This window comes from Curcuma longa, chromosome 8 (assembly GCF_044706935.1).
Source record: "Curcuma longa cultivar G26 ecotype Majalengka, Jawa Barat chromosome 8, ITB_CL_G26_1.1, whole genome shotgun sequence".
Taxonomy (NCBI): domain Eukaryota; kingdom Viridiplantae; phylum Streptophyta; class Magnoliopsida; order Zingiberales; family Zingiberaceae; genus Curcuma; species Curcuma longa.
In genome coordinates this window covers 2,490,246-2,516,089 of record NC_133868.1, presented here as the reverse complement: position 1 = coordinate 2,516,089, position 25,844 = coordinate 2,490,246, and the positions used below count along the sequence as shown (strand labels likewise).

General features: G+C 35.3%; 1 protein-coding gene across 1 annotated transcript; it reads left to right on the top strand.

Annotated features, from left to right (window-relative positions):
• Positions 1-4,363: 4,363 nt before the first annotated feature.
• Positions 4,364-23,457, top strand: LOC141833645 (uncharacterized). The gene is made up of 6 exons (XM_074721130.1): positions 4,364-4,591; positions 4,817-5,076; positions 6,144-6,291; positions 6,623-6,715; positions 22,468-22,555; positions 22,934-23,457. The coding sequence occupies exons 1-6, from the start codon at positions 4,515-4,517 to the stop codon at positions 23,216-23,218; spliced, it is 951 nt and encodes a 316-aa protein (XP_074577231.1). The 5' UTR covers positions 4,364-4,514; the 3' UTR covers positions 23,219-23,457.
• Positions 23,458-25,844: the final 2,387 nt, after the last annotated feature.

Below are 25,844 nucleotides of genomic sequence, written 5' to 3'. Positions count from 1 at the left end.
ACAAGGATTTATCGAAACAGGTTTTCTAGTGTTTCCCAACAATAACAACAACTATCATTCTACTATTCAGATGGCTCTGTATGAGACTTTGTATGATAGACCTTGTCGATCTCCGGTGATGTGGGAAGAGGTTGGTAAGAGACAGTTGTTGGGTCCGCAGGGTATTCAGCAGGATGCCGAGCTTGTACACGTTATCAAACGACGTATGTAAGAATCTCAAGATCGACAGAAGAGTTATGCAGATCAAAGACAGAGACCTTTGGAGTTTTCGTGGGCCACCGTGTATTCTTACGTGTATCACCCACGAAAGGGGTGAAGAGGTTCAAACTGAGGGAGAAGTTAGCTCTACGCTATATTGGACCATTTAAGATATTGGAGCGGATTGGCGAGGTGACAAACCGCCTGGCATTACTAACGACACTTGCTGGTGTTCATAACGTATTTCATGTCTCCATGCTGTAGAAATGTGTGCCTCATCCTACACATATTTTGAAGGAAGTACCTATTCCTCTTTAGTCGGATGCGTCTTATGAGGAAATTCTAGTGGGGTTCCTTAGCCATAAGGAGCGGCAGTTGTGGAACAAAATCATTCGACTTGTAAAAGTCGGGTGGTAGCACCATACAAATGAGGAGACTACTTGGGAGCTGGAGGATACTATCCGAGCTCGATACTCTCATATATTTACTTGAGGTATGATTTTAATTACTATGGTATTTCTACACTATAGTATGACGATAGTAAATTTGGGGATCAAATTTTTATTAGTGGGGGAGAATGTAAAATATGAGAAAATGGAACTCGTCTTGCGAAGATGAAATGAACGAAACTGATTTCGTTCAAATTAGATATCGTTTGGTTAGTGAACCAAATCATTCAATTTTGAACCAAATTGAACCAACTTAGTTTGGTTCTTGATGGAAGAGGTTTTTGGCAAAATGAATACAATGAAAAGCTTCATCTTGGGAAGACAAATTGAACAAAATTGATTTGAGTCAAATCAGAGGTTGTTTGACTAGTGAATCAAGCGAACCAAGATCAAATCCGATTTGCTATAGTAGAGATCTGAACCGAACCTAGTCCGGTTCAACATGAATTAGGTTTTTGGGTTTTCGGTAGCCGCGTGAGATTAGGATTACTATAGGTCCTCATTATAAAGGGAAATCATGATTTTTGCCCGAGTTGAGTTCTGCGAACACCGCCGACGCCTCTGTTCCTCCTTCCCCGCGACGCGACGCTGCTCTTCGTTGCTCGCCGTCCACTGGAGAGCCGCCGTCGTCGATTGCCCTATTCGTGTGAAGAGGACTCACGACGCTGTCTCTTGCATTCTGATCGCACGATCGCTTCTTCGTCTGCAGTCGGTGTCGACATCGAGGTGGGCGCGAGTGAACGGAAGCTCCGACCATCGGACCCCTTTGCTCATCGGGAAGAGTAAGGGTTGTCGAGCGACAGCGTGAAGTGACAAGGGAAGCTCGTAGCTAAGGGAATTGATCGGTAAGGGTTAAATCTTTGTTGATTTCATTGAATTTCTTTAGATTTTTGAGATCTCTGTGCTCCATAGCATGAGTTGAATCTGATCAGTGGTGGACGATGATCTTGATCGTGGAAGAACCGAAGTTGGGCTGAAGTCTAGGGCATGGTCTGAGGTAAACTCTTTGAAGCTAGTTCTTGTAGGTTGTGTTGTTTTGTTATTTCGGTGTGATTTGGATTTTTAGAATTCGATTTTGTGAGGATGAGGATTCTGAATTTTTAATCTGTTCGTGCTGTGGGTTTTCAGTTGTTTCCTATTTCGGGCTTGCTTAGATCTGTTTGATTGGAAATGGTGATCGGGATTCTCGATCTGTTAGGAGGTACTGTTCAATTGAGAATTTCTTGAATTGTTGGTTGGATCGGTTGATTGTTGTTTGAATTGATGGAGCTAGGTATTGATTAGAATTTGGGGTTGATCCGTTTGATGGATGGATCGGGTTTGTTTTGTTTAGGTGTTGATGTTGAAATTCTGAATCTATTGGGAGTGGTCTTGTTCTGTTCGTGGTTGATCGGATGGTTGCTTGATGTTGAGTTTTGCTTCGGTGTTGAAGGATTTTGTTGATGTTGAATCTATTTCAGTTGTTGATGTTGAATCGATTGAGTAATTCTAGTAGGTTAGCTTACTGAATTGTCCTAGGTTGATCAAGGTTGTTGGATCTGTTGACGGATCTGATTTGGTTGGATCCGATTGATCAAGTTTGTTGGATATGTTGACGGATCTGATTTGGTTTGATCCAGTTAAGGTTAACCTTAGATTCAGTTAGGGTTGGACTTGTTGTAGAATTTAACATATAATTGTATTTAGTGGTGCTATATATTATAATTGGTAGGACCTTGATTGGTAGATCTTGCTACGTACAAGGATCTTATTATCCGGGGGGTTCTCATATCGATATTATACATGATTATTTTTCGTTGTTAATCATCTTGTTGTTATTCTTATTACATTCGTTGCTTGATACTTTATTAATTAATCTTGGTATGATTTTTTGATTGCTTCCATACAGTCGCATTTTATTGTTGATCTGTGAGTGATGACTTGTTCTAGTTGATGTTGATTATGCCTAAGTAGACATAAGCCTCATTTGTTGAATTGAGCATCATGATATATACATAATAGAAATAGGTGTGGTTGATTATTATTGTTGTTGACACTCACTTGACATTGTATGATAGTGGTACAAGAGTGAGAGCAATTGTTGCACTAAGTTGGGTGCAACCAGGACCAGCTAGATAACTCTCCTGTGATATCCTGCTCGCTCCCCACTTGATTAGTAGTGATTTGTTGTTGAATCGTCTGTAGTTGTCCTATTTGGCACCCCAGTTCTTTAGTTGGGTGTCTGGGGTGGCGAGTGCAGATAGTGACCATGCATAACATATGTACATGCATTTGTTGGTAGTTGTTTACTGCATTTATAGTTGTTGCACTTGTTGTTATATGATTGTGGTTATTGCACTTGTTATATGATTGTGGTTGTGCACTTGTTGTTATATGATTGTTGCATTTGTGTGACATGATATACATTATTCTCGTATTGTATAATACCTGTTAGTTGTACGTAGTATGTTAACCTTATTCGTTATATATCGTATGGAGACTGTATATCTTGTTGATTCCTTATATATATATGTTGTGCACTTCCATTCTAGTATCCACTGAGTATTTTATACTCACCACCCAGACCCTGGGATTTTCCTTTCTTTCTCCTCAGGTAGCAGATAAAGACGTTGTTTGAAGCTTAGAGGTCTGCCAGACTGCCCTATCTCACAGTAGGAGTCCTATTTTGTTGGTTTATTTTGTATGTTTTTGTTGATCTGCATTGGATAGTGGATTTGGCCGTATTGTATGGATTTGGATCTTACACTTATGTTCGTATTGTATAGACATAGATCTTGTTAATTTCTGCTGCGGATTTTCTATTGTCGTATACTTATGGAGTTTTGTCGTTTACTTGTTGTGAGCATTATCGAAGTGTTTTGGGATTTTCGTTGTTGCGTAGTGATATGTGTTGGGTATGTGGTTGTGGCCATGTGGGCCTTTATCATTGTAGTTTAGTAGTTTAATTACTTGTATTGTACTAGTAATCGACCGTGTGAGCCTACTATGTTTCTATGTATCAAAGAAAGTTGAATTGTTAGAGGGGAGATGCTGCCTAAATTTTTCAGACGACCGTCTCTCGGGATGTGACAATAATGTTTACCCATGAATTTTACGATGAAAATTATTTGTTTCTAATTTTATGATGAAAATTATATTTGTCACTAATTTCATTAATGCTGTGCGATGATTTTTTTTCATGACTATTTTTGTTGTTGATTTGTGATAAATTTTTTTTATAATTCGACTCTTAATCTATGTTTTTTTATAGTGTTGGCAGTAGCAACTGATGGGACCCAATACTGAGATATGACGAGACATGATAAGACACTCGCACATCTTAGACTACATGTTATGAGATTTGTTTTTTTTTATACTTAAATGTTATTTGTTTTAAGTATTGTGTAAGGTTGTTACACATGAGATTAATACATTTCATATATCTTAAATATTTATTTACATATGATATTTTATCTTAGAAATAAGGGGTTATTTTTAGATAATATTAAGGTTTATATTTGGATGATATATATTTATCTTTCTTAAAAAAAAATTGATAATGGTAAATTGCACTGGAATATGCCCGTTGGGCATTTAAGAAGGCCGGGCCGTCGATTGGCAAAAATAAAAGCGGCCGGGCCGTCGATTGGGAAAAATAAAGGCGGCCCATGTGGAGACCTTGGCAATGAGTTGTTACCCGGTCTCCGACTTCCTCAACTGCCTCTTGGCCGCCTCCACCTCTATCATCAGCCTCTCTTCCTTTTCTTCTGCTATCTCTCGGTTTTCAGCTCTCTCAACTTCTTGCTCGACCGTTCGCCTTCATAACTGCATGGTTCTCTTTTTGAGTTACTGCAGTTGCCCTAATCCGTGAAAGGGGCGGATCATTAAATGATGGCTTTAGCGGCGAATCGAACCTTCCGAATCTCTCTCTATGCCCAGTTCGGCTCACTGATAACTTCTTCGTGGTACTTCGTTTGTACTGCACTTGCCTTTGTAGTTTTCTTCCGAAAATGTCCTCTATATGTATGCATATGAAAATTTTGTCGCCTTTGGTCAAATAAGTGGAAAGGTTTTTTTAGGAGAAATTACATGATATTTGCATTTCCTTTGTATTTTGTGCTATTTTTAACTGAAAGAATGAATTTTGCAGTTCCTAAGTAATTTTTTGTTTTATGCTCATCTTGATTTAGGACGAAGAGCAGACGTAAGATGTTGGGTTCATTTATAAAGGTTCCGAGGGAACACGCCAATATCATAAAAGCAGTAGCATTTTCATCTACAAGTACACGCAAAGGGAAAGAAAACAATCCAATCGTAAGAGGAGCTCCCAGAGCGATAGAAGATGATGGTAGCTGTTATGAAACCAGTCATTTTAATGAAGATGACAGTCCCAGAGCGATAGAAGACGATGGTAGCTTTTATGAAACCAGTCATTTTAATGAAGATGACAGTGAGTTATTTATACCCCTGGGAAAACTTCTTAGTTGCTAACACATTTTGCTTCTGTATTATGGCCTTTCTTAATTTCTTAAATTTCTTCTTCTATCTTTTGTGATTTATTTTCTGACATTTTTATCCTCTCTAGTTCCCTATGTTAGCTTGGATATCTTTTATTTCTCTTAAAGTAAAGTAGATATAGACTTAGGCTTCTTTTCTATCACATGAATAATCACCTTGGGTTGTTAGACAATAAAAACCATTTCTTTCATGAAGAAGCTGTCGATATAGTTTTGGCTTGCATGATTTCCGCCAGTAGTAGAACACAAGTGAATGATGTTGAGTTGATGCAAGTATGGCTTAGTATATTGTTCCATTTTAGTTGACACAGGCAAAAGTTGCCGCTCCTCTTATTGACTCAAATCAAACATAATCATTACAAGGTCGCACTAGCACAACAATGAAAATGCTGAAGCATGTGCCTCTTCTTCCTCTTGCTTCCTCTTTCTCTCTTCTTCTACCTTGTTGGTGAATGAGCATATTAATTAAGAGAAGTGGCCATTGCTCACTTCTCTTTTTGTAGTCAGTAAATGAGATTGCTCTTCAACACCACTGGTTTGCTTCGTCATGCTGAGATTGCGGGTGATAGTAAGTAATCGACTCACTTACTTCTTTGTAGTGACCTTTCTATGATGGCATAATATTAATAGTTTAAATTTCATTAACCTCAACTTGTTGATACATTATTTTCAATCATCCTTCTTGTTCCTCCTTTTGTATCATTAGCTTCTTCTTTCAGCACAACTAACCTGTGTCTACCTATACCATGCGTCAGCACAGGTTGACACCGGCACACAATCATTTTGGTGAGGGACTGAAACCAATATCAGCAAGAAATACAAACTAGTTTAAATCAGTGGTTTTGGAGCTTCTTAAGATGGACTATATTTTCTCTATGAAGATAATGCTTTTGTTTGTTGTCCTCTTATCGTGCACTTCTTCTGCAATTAGATTGAGTTGGATTATTGATGGAAAATGAAGATAATCTGGAGTTTAATGATATCAAAAATTGTTCTCCAGATAGCATGGAGTATGCTGTGGATAACAATTTTGAAGTATCTCTTGGTGAGGCTCAAGATTCTGCTGTGATGACCAACAGTGAGACTGTAATGGAGAGGCCCATTAAGCAAGAAGTTGAGCAAATAGCAATTGAATTACTTGCTGCAAGGTTAGCACTTCAAATCAGGCCTAGACATGAAAGTTTTTCGTCAAAAAGATGAACCTAAGCTTGGAATGTTTTTCATTCACATCTTCACAAGTTGTTCTGTTCGTTACATATTAGATATTGTATCATATTGTTTGTTAATTTTTGATCGATTATTGGCAACTAGAGAGTATCTCTCGATTCTGCTTTCTAGAAACCTGCACTACCTGTTTGATATACATTTTGTGGACTTTTCTGCTCGGGAGTGCTTTATATTGCATTTCTACATCACATTTTATCTGCATGATTAAGTTATAATCATGATGTGATTATTGACAATGATGTCCCTCGATAGAGCATTTACAGCGCTTGAGCTGCGAAAGAAATTACGAGGCAAGAAGTATCCTCAAGATGTAGTTGATGCAGTGATATCCAGTGCAAAAGAAAGGTAAGTTTCCAGTCTTTTTTTAATCCATGATGTATTTGAGTGTATTCCTATTTAGTGCAACTAGGAATTGCAGTAACATTTATGATTCTTAATATGCTTGTTGAATGAATAGTATTAAGACTAAGAATATTGACTATCTTATCTTAAATTTTTTTGGGTAAAATCTATGCAGAGTTTTGGCTGATTTTTATCTTTTGACAACAAAGTGTATATAAGTAATAATCGAATGCAAGGTTTTTCTTTGCATACATTTTTTTGCCTAATGGAAATAATCACATTTTGATGTTCTATCAATGTCAAATGGAAATGGCTCACATTGCAAATGTTAGTTGTCAGGACTAGGGGAACTAGATGGTTCATGGCTTTCAACTTCCAATGTAGATGATCTTTCTTCCTTGGTTACCCTGTTGACAGGCTATGGTTCTTCTTGCAATGCTTTTCTTGAGGATTTATGCATTGTCAAGGAATTTTCATGGAGCTTAACTAGCTTGTCCCATAACCCTTTTACATTTGCATACTCACCAATCCTACACAACATTTCGTTAGATAAAATACTGACATATAGTTTTTTTTATTTTTTATTTGACTTATATTTTTAAATTTGTTTTTTGTCCCATTTCTTTTGAGTAATCTCTCCCTTGTGTTTTGGTGTTTCAAATCTTTTTTTGATTAGTTCAACATTCAAACTCTATCTTGATGTGGTACCTCCATCCTCATCTTCCACTAGTCTAAAGAAAACTTGTACACTAGAGGTGGAAGAATAAAAATAGTCCCATTTCTGTTGGATATTTATTACATTAACTCGGAGTAATTACCCTGATAACACTTGTTAGGACCGATGACACCATTAAAAGGAGTGATTGCGAGTAGACTTGAGGTCCAAAAATGCTTTTGATGCAAATACAAGAGTTAGAAAAGCGAAACATAAGCAAGTAAATCCATGCTAATACAAATTGATTTAACATGGTTTGGAACCCTTAGGTTCTTATGGACTTGTAAGGTGAGTCCACTATATATTTTCGTTATCGTAGGTGAAAAAACATTTATAAAAAACCTTTTACAATGATACTAATAACAAAGCAAAAAACTAAAGTTGAATTGAAAAGCACGAATGGGCTCACAGGTAATGATCTTAAGGTCTAGAATAAAAGACTAAAACTTACATTATGAAAAAGGTAGAGCAGGATAATGGTGGGTTTTTTGTTGTAAGAACCATTGCCAACTTGAAATGACCTTGATAAGCTTCACTAGACTAATCTATCGATCACGAAATTCCTACCTATTAGTTGTTGTCTTTAGTTGATTCCAATTGACTTAAATCCCACCCGTCGACTAAATTGGATAAGATCTCTTCAAATAGTCTAATTTTTAAACGTAACATTTCTATTATATTGTTGCCATATATTCTTGAATATTTATGCTTTATTTTAGATTCTTTTTAAAGTTTCTTCACCTTTAGAATTTTCTAGAAAGGAGTTAATCGAAATAAGAATCAAATTTATTTATACAGTGCGTCTTTATAATTGTTGCATGTTAGAGAATATTATTGTTCATAGACCACTTAATTGCTTATCTTTATTCTGCTGCATTATTCTGTTAATATTTTTAGAGTAAGTTTTTATTTGTTAAAGCTCATAAAATTTGTAATGCTATTCACCCCTTTTTATTGTCGAGTTCGATCCTACACTAACAAGTGAAGGAGGACGTATGTTAAGTAGGTGATGGAAGTCCAAGCAAATCGTGGAGGATTAGATCCTTGGTAGTGAGGAAGTCCTAATAGGTTGAGGAGGATTGGTTGTTAGGCAGGTGAAGAAAGTTCAGATAGATTGTAGAGGACTAGAGAGGGTGATTGGATGCCACATAAGGTTAAAGTCTTAAAGGAGTGAACTTTAGGCATAGGAAGTTTTGGCAGATCAAGGATGATATGTCTGAGCAAGCGAAAGTCTTGGTAGGTCGAGGTTGGCTAGATACTTAGCGATGGATGAAGTCTCAAAAAGGAAGCCTTTAGGAAAGGGAAATCATAGTAGGTTGAGGTTAACTAGGATACTTGACAAGTCTTGATAGGTTGAGGTTGATTTGTATTAGGTAAATGAGCAAATCCTAGAGACATGAGGTCTCTTAGCACCACATGGATTCAACTTTGAAGTGGTGGGTGCTAGTGGTCGGAGTGAAGTAATCGATCGATGAACCCAAAACCATGTGGTTTGGTCGGATTTGAGGTTTGTAGCAGTTGATTGAGGTGGATGGTAGATCGATAAGTTTGGGAGGGTTGACTTATAAGTTTGGGAGAGTCATTTGAAGAATACAAAACTACAAAAGGCTCTTTAGGGATTTGTGGCTTAGAGTAGTCGACTGATACAGATAGCTGATGGAGGAGTCAACAGGTCAATCAACTAAGCGTCAAGTAGAAGCAAACAATAAGAATCATTTTTGTTGAACACTTGCTTAGATGATGATGAGCATATTATTGGTGTTCAAATAGAAGTGAGCAACAGAAATATGTTTCCATTGTAAAGTTGGCTGGGACTGACGAAGTAGTTGACTGATGCCAAATAGGAATCTACAGACGACTTAGGATGTGAATAAAATTGTAGCAACGTTCGAATTTTTTGTTACTACAATGGAGCAGTTGACGGGAAGGCATCAAAGAATTGATTGATTAATAGATTCTAGGATAAATAAAAGCCTTATTAAAGGGGTTTTGTGGAGAAGTTTAAAATAGGATTGGTTCCTGGGAGAGTGCTGCGATATTCCAAGGTAGGGAGAGTGCTGCTATATTCCAAGACTACCATAAGCAATTTAAAGTAAGAAAAAAGCAATCAAGATTTCTTTTGTGTAAAGTTTATTTACTTGTATTGATGTAAGAATAGATGATTATAAGTGGTTTCTCTACCTTTGGAAGGTAAAAAATAATGGTGATTTTAGGATTGATCCACCAAAAGTGTCACGCCCCGCACGAACTAGGCTTGTCGCAATGCTAGCTTCGCTCGTTGCGCGTGAACTGTAACAATGTCAGAGCAAAATATAGAGTAAAACTAAATAACTTGACTATATGCATACCTCTGGAATAACTCCCTTAGTGTTATATATATATCTCAACAATTAACCTGGAGTCAAAGAAAAGGGAGAGTGAGCACAAAGTGCACAGTGGAGATACGAAAGACGTGCATGAAAATATTAATAAAAAGATCACCAACATCTTGTATCTTTTATAATTTCCATGTCATTCATCTTTTCTTTTCTTTTTTAATTAATATCATCCGTTCCCATTATTCTCTTATTTTATTCGATCACTCAGTATAGCCTGTTGAGTGGGTGAATCACATATAACATCCTCAACAAGGATGTGTCGTATAAGTAACGATGAATGACCTGCATTCCACCTAATATGAACACATCATGTATAAATGAAAATCTCAATGTGAGCGACCTGCAACCCATTCGAGAAGGATGCATTGTATATAAGAGTAAACGACCTACAATCCACTCGTAATGAAAAGCATCATATGTATGCACATATACATACATAAATCGGGTGAACGACCTGCAATCCACCCGAAAAAGATGTATCGTATGTTCATATTGTAACGGCTGGTGATCCACCAAATACGAAATACGTCATGTGAATGCACATATACAAACACACATATATATATATATAGGATGAACGACCTTCAATCCATCCGAAACGTGTCTCACATAAAAATAGGATGAACAACTTGCAATCCATCCCGTGAGATGCCTCACATAAGAATTGGATGAACGACCTGCAATCCATCCTATGAGGAAATTTTATCTCAATTTATTCAAAGTTTAGACATACTCAGAAAGATTCGAAAGCTCTTTCAAATTTCAGAGCAAAGAGTTCTCTATTTATAGAGTTATTTCCCTCATTACTTTGATATAATTAATCTCATATCTTTTATAACAATTAGAATTGAGTTCCATGACACGAGAGATATATTCACTTCTCGATTAATTTGGTTGAGAAGTCATATACTTCCTGTAAGCGTTGAGCCGAAATTATTTCATATGGTTATATTACTTATTTCAGTCATAAGAACTGCAGGAATATAATTTATTAATTATATTCCTCCTCTCTTATTTTCTCATCATAATTTCGGATATCCATCATTAAGTTTTATTATTAATTTTATTTTTAAAAGCAATAACAAATCGGATATGAAAAGGAGCAAGTCATTTAAGAGATCAAGCAAAATAATAGATACATGCTCTTTATTATTTTGCTACAAATAACATAAAGACATTATTTACTTATTATTATTAAACCTAAATGTCTTGCAACGGAAATCAATAATTAGAATAAAGTTGTTAATCTACTTCCTATTCCAACATACAATTACTTTGAATTTAATCAACATCAAACTTGTAAGGCATTTCCTTAAATATTTGCACGATAAATGGCATACTTTGTTATATCATGCTAAGGAGGTATAATTAATTCATACCAATTATATCAACTTGTCCTCCCATTAGAAAGTTATCTCACGGTGGAGATAGATTTAGCAATAGGATATGCTTTAGAAGGTGTTACTAGGAAACAGAGAGAAACAAAGAATAGCAAATCATGCACGAAGATACAAAAGAATCAAGCAAGAAACTCCACCTCAAATCGAAGGGTCTTCGTTGTAGAGCGTTGGCGACGCAACGACGGTAGCGTGACGACGACGGTGCAAGGACGACGACGGCGGTGACGACAACAAGGAGCAAGGACGGAGACGGTGGCGATGACGACGACAGGGAGTAAGGACGGAGACGGTGGCGATGACGACGACAAGGAGTAAGGATGACGGCGGCGGCGTGAGGAGTTTAAGGGTGAGAAAAGAATATTAGGGTTTAGGGTTAGAGAGGTTTTAAAGTGGATTATTTGCATTTTTGCATAAAGGTCCAATAAATTTTAAAATTTATAACTAAGTCTTTTTTTATTTTCACGTTATAACAACCTACCCCCCTTAAAATAAATTTGGTCCTCCAAATTTGTAGTTTAATTTCGTAGTTTATCTGAAAGAAAAGATGAGAAAATTCTGGTCGCATGTCTTCTTCACGCTCCCACGTAGCCTTTTTATCGGAGTGATGTTGCCACGTTACTCTCACTAGACGCACCCTCTTCTTTCGAAGTTGGTGCTCTTTGTGCTCTAAGATACGGACTGGATGCTCCTCATAAGTAGCATCTAGATAATCTAGAGGTGTCGCCAAACTCTCTAACACATGAGACGGATCGAAAACATATTTCCGCAATATTGAAACATGGAACACTTTATGAACTCCTGCTAGTGAAGGTGGTAGAGCAAGCCTATAAGCCACTAGGCCCACCCGTTCAAGAATCTGAAAGGGCCCAATAAATTTATGTGCTAAGTTACCCTTAACACCAAATCTCTTTACTCCTTTAATAGGAGATACCCGAAGGAATACGTGATCCCCTTCGAGAATTCTAGCTCTCTACGTCTCTATTTGCATAACTTTTCTTACGACTCTGAGCGGTCAACAACCTGTCTAATCATCTTCCCCATCTCTGCATCCCTCTTTGAAGGCATTATGCGCCAAGTAATTTACATTCACCTACTTCATTTCACAACATCAGAGATTTTCAAGCTCGATTATATATATTGCTCTCTAAAAGAGTTACTTAACTATTGTTGTTATAATCGAACACTACTAAATATAGATGTTCTTTACAACTATCTCTAAAACCTAAAATACAAGCTTACAAGAGGTCCTCTAGATGTCAATTGGTTATCCGTTTAAGGTTGGAAAACCCAACCGACTTGTAATTCAATCTTCTAAAGTCATTGAAAACTTTGCCAAGAATCTGGACGAGACAAGAGTCGCAGTCAGATATAACAATGAGATTCTATGTAGTTTACTATTTCTCAACTATAGTGTAGGATCATTGAATGAACCTAGAAAGAACTAACTCAATGTGCCTATCTTATTTGTGTTTGACTATAACCACATTGGTAGCCTAATAAAATATTTAAATAATAAAACATACACACCCAATATAAACACAAGCATAAGCATAAACCTAAACACAAGCACAAGCATAAATACAAACACAAACACAAGCATGAACATAAATGCAAGCACAAACATGAACACATGAACACAAGTACAAACATGAATATAAACACAAGCACAAACACTAAACAAAACACAAAATTTTTAATATAATAATCTCGGGACAAGCATGAACATAAATGCAAGCACAAGCATGAACGCATGAACACAAGTACAAACATGGACATACACGCAAGCACAATTGTACCTACTCTACGACCTATGATCCTTAGGTGGGTCATTCCTAAATTTTTCTCTTTTTCTTCTTCGAATATCTAAGAAATCTCTACAAATCTATCAAGTTACAGTAATAATCACAATTATCAATAATGTAATGTAGACCATGAAAGAATGATCATTGAAATGAGCACAAGAACTCTTGGTCAGATTCTTCTCACAACTTTAGCAACTCGTAGAAACTCTTTTCTCCTCACTTTGTTTACAAGACTCTTTATGAGACAACTTTTTTTTTTTTCAGAGTTCCACAACTACCGTCACTATGAGCATCTGGATCATTTGATCACTGCAAACTCCAATGGATCTCCAATGGCTTCTATTAGGTTCCTACCATTACACCTCATCTCTAATATCTTGTTCAAATATTAAAATCCAATTAGGTCAATTAGGTAGCTGAATACTCCAACAAGTAAAGTTTCTCTAAGCGGTCCAATACCTCGATCTTATTCAAATTCTAAGTCCTCTTATTGTGATACAACGAACCGAAGAAGTACTTTGTTGTCAACACTCAGGAAGTACTCGATTGGGAGTTTCTAAATTTTGTTATATCATAATTGACACAGTCTGTAGGAACACAGATGAAAGACATCAATGAAAAAAAACAACAAATCCACTTTTTTTTTCTTGTTTCTTCCTACTCGACTTAGGACTCGACTTCTCGAGTACTCGATTGCTTCCCGACCAGTAGCTCTGCTCCCAAGCACACAAAGTCTCCCATTTAAGCATTTTGGCTTCACGCTCGAGTACTCGATAATCCACTCGGACTCAAGAAGCCTTTGTGCCACTCAGATCTTGCAATACTTAGAAGTATTTGGCTTTGACCAGAGACGACCCTCTTTAGTTGGTGGCGCTTGGGTAATTTGGCACTCGAACCTCGTAGATCTCGGCTCTCATCCAAGCACACGCATGGAAGCACTCGGGAGGCTTGTTAGGAGGTAGTCAGTAGATGCTTCCCACTCAAGGTTACTTAATCTCGGCACTTGGCATCTCTCATGGGAAGCACTTGGCACTCGAATAACTCAACACCCAAACCGCTCGAACTTTGCGGCATTCAGGACCACTGGGGAGTGTTCAACGTTTGGCTCGGCAGATGGCTGACTCGGCCGCTTCAACACTCGACAAAGCATCCCTGTTCAACACTTAGCTAGCTTAGCACTCGACCTAGTTTTGACATTCAGTAGTTTGGCTCATCACACGACCAACTCTATGATTCAGTCAAGTCGGCAGTCGAGCAATGTAACCTCTCGGACATCTCATTCAAGGCACAAGGCATCTTGACAGCTTGGCTTGGCAGCTTAGTGCAGTACGACTTTCCCTGACAACTCTGATAACCAAGTAATGCAACCCAACCGATCTACCTTGACAGTTTGATATTATCAACTCAGGCCTTCTAAACAAACATATTTGCATTTACTTGCACATCAGTTACTAGTAATCAAAAGACAAATGACAATATTTCCATTTTGTATATCCTTTATATTTCTGAATGTTATGTTCATGAAGATTGAAGAATATGATTTGAAAACGGTTGGTAGAGCAACCTTTGTAAATGACAAGACTTTAGAGGTTGGTGTCTTCCTACTCTAGTCAAGGCATGCCAAAAGGAAGTTATGGGTTTTTTTTTTTTCCTCAACGAGTAGAAACATGATCAGTGGTTGCCCTAGAGGCCACAAAATTAATAATTCAAATAAAAGAATTTATATATGACTTCTAAGTTAGTAGGACTACCTGCGTACCCTGCTAAACATTGGACTGTCAAAGGGGGTATAATGTAACTCATGTACGAAAATGAGACACAAGTTGTTGGGATGATTTTTTTTCCATGTGTGCTAAGTACTTATCTTAATATTGAGCTAATGGTCCCATAAATACTATCAAAATAGTTATTGATAACTATTAAAATTTACACATTGGTTTATAGACCAACTCCATAACTCAAGGTAAGTGGAAGGAAGAAGATTGTTTGTTTCAACCTCTAATCATCAAAACTCTTAAGACTTTAAGAAGGGGATGAAAACAAGGTGAAAACAAACAAAGTGATCAAAATTTAAATTATCGAGGCCTATAACCCAAAACTCAGCATGCTAGCGGTCATAGCAATGCATGTTACTCGATCAGACGTACTTGTAATATGACCAAATCATAAATCAAATTTTAACCTCTCTAAACCAAAGTTATAATCGTCCGATCAAAGTGTCAACCAAAATTGCATCTATTATAGAGGATTTCTTGATCCAAAGAGCATACATCTCTTAGTCTTTCGGTTTCATCGAGCCAAAGCTACGATCATTCAATCGAAGTGCTCACCAAGATTGTGTTAATTCTCGAGGAAGAACTCAATCTAGAGCTAGGGCTACAACATTCCATCAGAGTGCTAACCACATCACACTTGTTCACGTAAAATGTTCAATCTAGAAATACACAAGACAATCTAGGATAGTAACAGTAGTATAATGCATTTTACTAGATTAGAGGAATGCATGACCCATCTATAAAATCAATCATAAATCAAATTTTGGCCCTCAAAATAAGAAACCAAACATGTCTGATTTAACCGATTTACAATTGCAACCCATTCATAACAATGAGATGGATCAACTCTACTTGCTCAACCATTATAGAGACCCCAATTAGTAATTATAAAATAAACCCAAGATGTCTCACCAAGAGAGCACAAGGTCAACTTGAGGATTTAACCGAAACATGCATATGCATAGAGTGACTCTAACTTTACATGCTCTAACACACCCTAAACCTAGGCTCTGATACCATGTGTCACGCCCCGCACGAACTAGGCTTGTCGCAACGCTAGCTTCGCTCGCCGCGCGTGAACTGTAACAATGTCAGAGCAAAATACAGAGTAAAACTAAATAACCTGACTACATGCATACCTCTGGAATAACTCCCTTAGTGTTATGTATATATCTCAACAATTAACCTGGAGTCAAAGAAAAGGGAGAGTGAGCACAAAGTGCACAGTGGAGATACGAAAGACGTGCATGAAAATATTAATAAAAAGATCAATAACATCTTTTATCTTTTATAATTTCCATGTCATTCATCTTTTCTTTTCTTTTTTAATTAATATCATCCAATTCCCATTATTCTCTTATTTTATTCGATCACTCAGTATAGCCTGTTGAGTGGGTGAATCACATATAACATCCTCAACAAGGATGTGTCGTATAAGTAACGATGAATGACCTGCATTCCACCTAATATGAACACATCATGTATAAATGAAAATCTCAAAGTGAGCGACCTGCAACCCATTCGAGAAGGATGCATTGTATATAAGAGTAAACGACCTACAATCCACTCGTAATGAAATTGCATCGTATGTATGCACATATACATACATAAATCGGGTGAACGACCTGCAATCCACCTGAAAAAGATGTATCATATGTTCATATTGTAACGGCTGGCGATCCACCAAATACGAAATACGTCATGTGAATGCACATATACAAACACATATATATAGGATGAACGACCTTCAATCCATCCGAAACGTGTCTCACATAAAAATAGGATGAACGACTTGCAATCCATTCCGTGAGATGCCTCACATAAGAATTGGATGAACGACCTGCAATCCATCCTATGAGGAAATTTTATCTCAATTTATTCAAAGTTTAGACATACTCAGAAAGATTCGAAAGCTCTTTCAAATTTCAGAGCAAAGAGTTCTATATTTATAGAGTTATTTCCCTCATTACTTTGATATAATTAATCTCATATCTTTTATAACAATTAGAATTGAGTTCCATGACACGAGAGATATATTCATTTCTCGATTAATTAGGAGGTATAATTAATTCATACTAATTATATCAACTTGTCCCCCCATTAGAAAGTTATCTCACGGTGGAGATAGATTTAGCAATAGGATCTGCTTTAGAGGGCGTTACTAGGAAACAGAGAGAAACAAAGAATAGCAAATCATGCACAAAGATACAAAAGAATCAAACAAGAAACTCCACCTCAAATCGAAGGGTCTTCATTGTGGAGCGTTGGCAACGCGACGACGGTAGCGTGACAACGACGGTGCAAGGACGACGACGGCGGTGACGACAACAAGGAGCAAGGACGGAGACAGTGACGATAATGACGACAAGGAGTAAGGACGGAGACGGTGGCGATGACGACGACAGGGAGTAAGGATGACGGCGGCGGCGTGAGGAGTTTGAGGGTGAGAAAAGAATATTAGGGTTTAGGGTTAGAGAGGTTTTAAAGTGGATTATTTGTATTTTTGCATAAAGGTCCAAAAAATTTTAAAATTTATAACTAAGTCTTTTTTTTAATAATATAAGAATGATGAAACACTGTACCATAACATATAAAGCCCTTTTGGATGTGAAAACACCCAAAAAAAAAGATGAGTGTTTTTATGCTAAGTTTGTCATGTATGAGTCTAAGCCTATGAACAAACCTTAAACAATCAAATTCTCTCAATAGTAAAGGAAAAATAATTTGTTAAGATAAAAATATGACAAATATATATTATCATTGAGTATAGAAGAGGCTACATGCTCAATTTGATATGATAAAATTACATTTTTCCAATGTTTCTTTTGTACGTATGTTTGAAACTTCATGACATGTGCAATATGATCTAGGTGTGGACTCTTGCATTCTACAACATCATTTTGCTAAGAAGTTTATATGCATGTAGTTTGGATGTTTTAAGAAATGCAAAAGTGAATAAACGTTGATTGCATGGTATCAAAAGCATTATTGATGCATAGAATTTTAATGTAAATGGAAATTTGTGTCTGTATTTTATAATAAAAAATTACGACTACATCAAGGTTCCCAATACTAGCTATTAGTAAGCACACCCAAGTCACAATCATCAGCAAAGGTTAAAAAGTAATGAGATTATTATTATTAGAGAAGGATTGGAGCCTCATATGTCAAATTGGAGTTAAAGCAAGATGAGGCATATTCATCATTCATGACTACTGGAAGGAAATGATAACGATTCATGATAATGCTTACCAAATTCGTACTCTTCATATTGCAAGTTAGTAACTGAAGTGGAATATTGACAAACTCTTTGATTTTAGGAACAAAAGGATGCTAAAGATGACACCATGGTTTGAAATCTTGTATCGTGTCAAGCAAAACGATCGAAATGTATCGTTCTAGTAAATCACCGAAACTCAATACCATTCATTATCAAGGTTCAAAATCTCGAGACATATCGTATTTTCGATCTTTGAATAGAAAGATATTGTTCTAGTATCGTGCTAATGATCCAATGTATGATACCAGTGACAGATTAGATATTGAAGGAGGAATAAGATGAAGTAAAGAAAGGAGACATTACCTGTACTGAGTAGTATCGAGTTTGATAATTTATTAGAATGATATGTTTTGACTATTTTGTCTGATATGATATAAGATTTAAAATCATAAAACACAATGGATATAATAAAGGATTACGTGACAATCATAATTAGATTTTATAACAGTGTTAATGAATCGTAAGTTATGGGAAACTTCATAACATAAATAAAGAAATTTGTCTAATAATATACATAAAAAGAGAATTACTAGCAATAGAAACAATGTGGGATGTTAAAGAGTACAAACCAATTCACAATTATTTGTCATGTGTAGATGCACTCATGGTTTAAAATTTTGAACCGTGTCAGAGTTTCTGTCATAGACTGAAACGATACGACTTCAGTATCGATACTATTTTAGTAGTTTTTCAATTTTTAAATATAAATGTTAGGCAAAAACAAATAAATATATATTTTTAAAGAAATTTAAACATTTATATAGAGATTAATTAATAGATAAAATAACATAGAATAGTTTCATAATAATCTCATAGAATTTTAGAATTTTTCTTATTTTTTACTTTAATTTATTTTTATTTAATATAAAAAATAATAACAAAAATATTAATAAATATATAAATTAATTATTAATTTATATAATATATATTTATATAGTTACTGTTTATAAATATTCTATATAATATGAATATTAAATACTATAATTTATATATATAATTTATATTACATTCTAAAATCAAATTTATTTAGAAGATTTAAATTTATATGTTTTTAAATTATTTTAATAATTAAAAATTATAACATTTTTTTATAGATTTTAAAATTATTTAAAAATTTTAAATATTATTTTAAAATATCAATCTATTTTAATTTATAAAATTAATTTAAGATTTGATTTTGAATAAATTACAAATATGAATTCAAAATTTTCAATTAAAATATTTTTATTTCTATATTTTTAATAAATAATAATAAAAATATAAATTTATATATTATAATTATATTAGTTAATTAATAGTTTATTTAATTAATTATTAATTAAAATAATATATATAATTACTGTTTATATAATAATTAATTATTAATTAGAAATTATATATATTTTAAGAATACATTCAAATATATATATATATATTTTAATTTGATTTTGAATAAATTACAAATATGAATTCAAACGTTTCAATTAAAATATTTTTATTTATTATTTTTATATATTTTAATAAAAATAAATTTATATATTATAATTATATTAGTTAATTAACAGTTTGTTTAATTAATAATTAACTTATAATATATATAGTTACCATTTATATAGTACTTTATTATTAATTAGAAATTATATATATATATATATATATATATAAATAATACATTACATATATATATATTTTATAAAAATTTTATATAACACTGATATAATAAATATAATAGTTATTATAACATATAAATATATAACATTTAAATATAACAATTTTAATTAAAATCGTTATATTAAATTTTAAATAAAACCATATTCCATCTCTTGTCTCGTGATTTCACTTCCATCTTCCAATTCCATCGTCTCTTGACTTTGCCGCCCTCTTCTACTCGTGATTCCGACCACCAACATCTCTTCTCTATTTGAATAGAAAATTTACTATCATATTTGATTATTCGAAGAAGAGTGATCGCCGCCTCACCACCACTATTGATCTCTCGTCGGTTGCCCTTGCCGATCGCCCTCGCTGACCTAATCTTTGGCGTATACTGTGCTACAACTCGACGCAATGCGATGATGCATGCGAAATTCTCATGCGCGTGTTGTGTTAGTAGGGTGTTGGTGTTGGTTCGATGTCGGAACGGTAAAAACTGTGTATCGGGCGGTACGGCTCGGTATTTTAAACCGTGGATGCATTTGAATTGAGTAACCATGCAGTCTTGAATTTTACTAATTTTACTATAGAAGCAATGCTTAAGGTGGAGATAGTTTAGGAAATTTAGATGAACAAAATGAGTTCTGAAACAAATCTTTAAAATTGTTCATATTCGACCAAATGAATAGTTAGTGCTGTGGATGTTGGCACATATTCAGGAGATGAGGATGCTATGTTGATTTTAACAATTATGTGTGGTGGGTAGCTGTCCAAGACTTATCATAACAAGAATCTTATTGATGGTTGGTGAGACAATGATGGATACAAGAAGAATATGAAGTACATTGACATCCAGAATCTTGCCCTTCATCACCACAACCTCGTCTAGCAATATTGATGATTCAGATAGAGAAAGGGAGGCAACATGTGTGTTGGTAGCATGAAAGATTCAACTTAAGACATTTGATAGGGATGGTATAGCATGGGAAAGTAATTATGAGTGGACTGTGTTGTGTTAATTATCTAGGCCAAAAAATCATTCTACCTATTGAAATATTTCAAGTGGGCATTTGAAAACGTAAGGCTTTATGGAGATTGGATGATATAACTTAGCTGATCTTACTTGCCTTAGAGATCAATGAAATATTATGGTTTTGAACAACCATCTTATGTCAAATTAAAAATATTTTCATATGCATGATATATTTAGGAGACATTTTGTTCTTGAGAGAATATTTGCCAAAGAGTGTCCATTTCTTTTGAAGTAGAGAAACACATCACTGGTGAATCTATTGTTGATTCCATACTGTTGAGAAGCCATGTGAAAACTGTAAGAGTGCTGTGCTAAGTTTGTTGAGATGGCTATCAAGGTAATTGGAACCTTTGACTTTAATATTTGGATTTGCTAACACTATTGGTTTTAGGATTGATGGTGGAGGCCGCTATGGTGGTTGAGAAGATAACAAAGACACATAACTATGCAGGTTTTAGATGAACTTAATGGGAAAGAGTTAGAAATGAGTTTTACATTAGGAGAAGAATATAGAAGTGAGAGGCTTAGTTTCTATGAGAGGGGTGAATCCCTGCATGGACAGTCAGTTTGTAGGAAAGGAGCATTTCCATAAAAATCCACCTATGGTTGAGTCTACACAAAAGGAACGAGTCTACGGAGAAGAGGGGAGGGGAATTAGTCTCGAATAGAGAATCACACACGGCTTCATGAATCAAGATCAAGAACAAGCAGGTCTGTCAGAGAAGCAAGCTCTGCAAAAGAAGGGAGGTTGGTGAATAACATGTCTGTCAGAGAATCTCAGTGGGAGATTGCATGTGGTATGAGAGAGAAGGGACAGGTCTATCTGGAAAAGTAACATTGCAAATGTGAATAACAATGGGAGGGAGGCTGGGGAGCTACGGTGTTTAGTTATGCCAATTGAAGAAGGGAGGTTGGTGACGAGTACATGGATAAAGGGTAATAGAGGTGGGGGACTAGGAGAAGAGAGATGGAACAACTGTGAGCTTTTGGGTTGTGTGTTGGCAGGAAAAGAGGAGAGAAGCAAGCTTGATCTTTTGATCTCAACATAAGAGGTGAAGAGCATAATTAAGAACATGCTGGAAAATAGGTGAGAAGGGATGGACAAGATTTACACAAGGGACAACCTTGTCAGGAAGTAAGTACTGAGGCAGCAATATGGTTGGTAACTGGGTACACTTTTATATAAAGTAAAAAAAAAAATTATCTATTCTATCAAAGATAGATATACACTGTATTTGTAGACTGTAGATTAACTAACTTATCTAAAAATTAGAACATTTGATTAGGTACATTCTTGACATTCATGTGGTTTAAAATTAGGAAATTTTATATGCTTGAATGTTCTAAACCAGAAGCTTAAATTTTGTAAGTTTTAAGAAGTTGTATTTTGAAGCAGTCGAGACAAAATAATAAAATTTATATTATTGTGGGAATCAGTTAGCCGATTGTTTATCAAATGAGTAGATTTAAGTTTAAAATTGAATCATAGTTGGACCTTTAAAATGTAACCTAACCCCAACTTATTAGTTTATCTTGTGAATTTTCTTTGTAAGATCATTCATATTTCTATATGAAATTGTTTATCTTCTGGAGCTGCTTCAAGTGATATCAAAGTACCATGAAGACTCCTATTTTAACATATGGCATTTCCTTGAATTCTAAATTTTCTATATATTATTTACTTGCACAAATTGGCAATTTTTTCACTTGAGTCATCTAATTTCATGCCAACTGTTGAAGGGGATTATTAAATGATGGTCTCTATGCGGAATCCTTCTCTCGTTCTCGCTGGCTGTCATTAAGTTGGGGCCCAAAGCGTATCAAAAGGGTTAGCCTCAACTCCTCATTTTCATGTCATTCGATCTCGTGAATGCATTTATTTGCTAATCTTTCTGCAAGGTATGCCTGCTTGTGCAAATTCACTTCTGATACTTGTTGATATCTTATTCCAACTGGAAGGTTTGCCCAAAATATAGATGAATTGTTGAGATGACAACAGCATTCCTTGACATGATTGGAGTTTCTGTTATAACTTGTGAACTGGCTTAACCACAATAGTCCAGTGCTTTTTAAAGTTAATTATAAGCAGCTAATGTTAATTTCTAGATGATTAGATATGTTTACTTTCACTAAGTATTTGTGAAAGTACTTTTGTTTCTTTCATTTTGCTGTCAAAAGGTTACGTAATGGTTTGGTGCTCCGGCAGGTGCTTGTTCAGAAAGGGGTGAGTGAGACGGAAGTAGACACAGCAACAAGAGAGGTATTCCAGGAGGATGACTCTGGTGACAAATATAGAAGTACACAACACGGAATCTCTGAGCCTGCATTGGAACGCCTCTATGTCAAGGCCACCAAGCAGTGGCTCCGAGGTCAAAGCTCATCTCTTGAAAACCGAAAGGCAAGGATCATGAGATGGCTGCAGTATCGTGGATTCAGCTGGGGAGTGACTAACATCATTCTGAGGAAGCTTTTAGCTGAATATCCTCCATGAGTGCACTTGGTAGAACTAGTTCAGTAGTTTTTGCTCAGATTAGTTTTACTGATGCATTTCTACTTGCTGATGGTGTGCATGATCCAGATGAGCAGATGTATTTTTTTTATTGTTTTTAGCAATATAAATTACTTGAAGACATGCAAGCATTATAGTTTTTCTATTACAAACTGCTGTTGGTTTATAAACTGGTACCCATGAGCAGATGTTTTTTTATATTGTTTTTAGCCATATAAATTACTTGAGGACATGCAAGCATTATAGTTTTTCTAATACAAACTGCTGTTGGTTCATAAACTGGAGCTGTCCTGAAGTGATGAGGAAACAAAAAAAATGCGTTCATTGGAATTGCACACGAATGATGTTGATATCTTTCTAATCCAAACTTACTGTAGATGAAACCATGTATAACTGCTCCATAAAAAAATGATTTCTTGCTCGCTCCCCAACTTATTTTCGAAAACATACGAGCAATATTGAAGACGTCAGAGTCCATTAACTTGTGTCGATGCTTCCCTCGTATGTAATTTTTTAAAGAGGCTGGAATGCCAGATTCGACGGATGAGAGCAGAATCTAAGTTTCAATTGCTGTCCTATGAGTGAAGAATGCAACTGTTGGACGACCAGAACGTCAGATGAAAACTGGAAAAATCATCCTAGTGATTTGTTTCCTGTCAAATAGTTCATCATTGAATGGATAGCTCGAATTCAATCGGTGGCGGACTCTTTAAATTCTTGGCATTCTTGACATGCTCCATTAATTGTTGAGACGCATTTTGGTGGAATGACTCACCCCTCTTAGACTAATAATTACTAACTATTTTATCAACACTTATTGAGATACCCTTTGGTTTCGATTTTTTTTTTTCAAAAGGCGCATTCAGTTTTCTAAAATTTTCAAATGCACTTTAGTAGTTTTACCAAAAGGCTCACTTAATTCCTACAGATCCCTCCCTCAAACAAACTCTAATTCCAACTCAATTTCCAAAGCATCTGATCCGAAGAATATCCGAGCTACCCAAACATCACTTAGAGTTTTGTGCTTGTCAAATCCTATTTTACACAACTCTTCCCGCTCATAACATTATTTGGTTCAGTATAGCAACCTAGGAAAAAGTTGAAGATTATTTTTCTACAAAGAAGTCTGATTATGATTGATATATAATCTACGTTCTTCTCATTTATTCCCTTCAAGGCTTTCACACGTATATTTTCTATCTTTTTTTATCAGTTATCATCTTGGATTTATTTATGTTCTGAATGAAGAATACAAGATATACAATGACTTTGTTTATATTATTTTGAAATATTATTTTAGAATAGTTTGCAGCAATTATAATATACATCTTTTTTAGAATATATTATTTTAGGGTTTATTGTCCATTAGTATATAGTTCTACATTTTGGAAATATAGATTGATAGTGTGTTTACAATTATTATAATGCTATTTGTATATGATAACTAATATATGGAGTTAGCCCAAAGGATTTAGGATTCTTTTTTATTCATTATATTGACATGGTAATGTCTTTATAATTCTCTAAAAGAAAAAGAAATTGTATGTGCCCACCCAAAAAGAATAATAATAACAATTTTAAAAGGTTTCTTCAATGCTTCATCATATTGGGTGGATGCCCACAATGGTATTGGTTTCTCTAACTCAGCAATATAGTGGTGTTGATCTCTTTAATCTAACAACACTACCTTTCTGATCTCTTCAACTTAGCACTATAATGGCATTGATCTTTCCAAACTAGCACTAAAGTGGTGTTGACCTTTTTCCAATCGTAGGACCTCAGTGGTGTTGATCTCTCCATCATAGCACCTTAGTGGTGTTGTTCTGTCTAACCCAACATCATAGTGGTGTTAATCTTTCCAAACCGTTATAATCCCTTCAATCCAGCAACACAGTAGTGGTGGTCTTTCCAATCCAATATCAAAGTGGTGTGCTGGTCTCTCCATCACAATACCCAATTGTGTTGATTTCTCCAATCCAACATAACAATGCTACTGTTCTTTCTAACCCAGCACTACAATATTACTGATCTTTCCAATCTAGCACTATAGTCGTTTTAATCTCTCCAATCCAACACCACAAGGGTGTTAATCATTCTAACTTAACACCAAAGCATCATAGTAGTGTTGATCTTTTCAACCCAGCACTAATATGATATTGGTCTCTCTAACCCAAAACCACATAATGCGATACATTGATAGTCTTTTGCATGGGGAGTCATTACAATTTTGACAATAAGATAGGAAGAAATATAGATTTGGGCCACTCAAATATAAAACACTCAAAATGGATGACATAACTATGACAGTGCTAATGTCGTAATACTGATTACACCTAGTTTATTCATTTACTTTTGGCATGTACCTGGTTATTGTACACAAACAATGTAATTTGATAACTTAATGATATATTTTTTTTAGGAGTAACTTTGTATTTATGAGCATTTTTTTGTGGAAAAGTGATTTTTGTATGATAGTTTTGTGATATGTCATGAGACATTGGGTTTACAAGATTGTAGCTGAAAATATCATGGTCCAATGACAAATATGTTGATTTTGGGTAACAAGTTCTCCATAGTTTAGAAGGTCATATGGCTATGAGTTGAGGGC

Excerpts from the sequence above, each read along its gene's own strand:
- LOC141833645 (XM_074721130.1), top strand. The coding sequence starts at position 4,515 with ATGATGGCTTTAGCGGCGAATCGAACCTTCCGAATCTCTCTCTATGCC. Across the intron at positions 4,592-4,816 it reads TCACTGATAACTTCTTCGTG|GACGAAGAGCAGACGTAAGA; the intron begins GTACTTCGTTTG and ends ATCTTGATTTAG. Across the intron at positions 22,556-22,933 it reads GCCCAAAGCGTATCAAAAGG|GTGCTTGTTCAGAAAGGGGT; the intron begins GTTAGCCTCAAC and ends GTGCTCCGGCAG.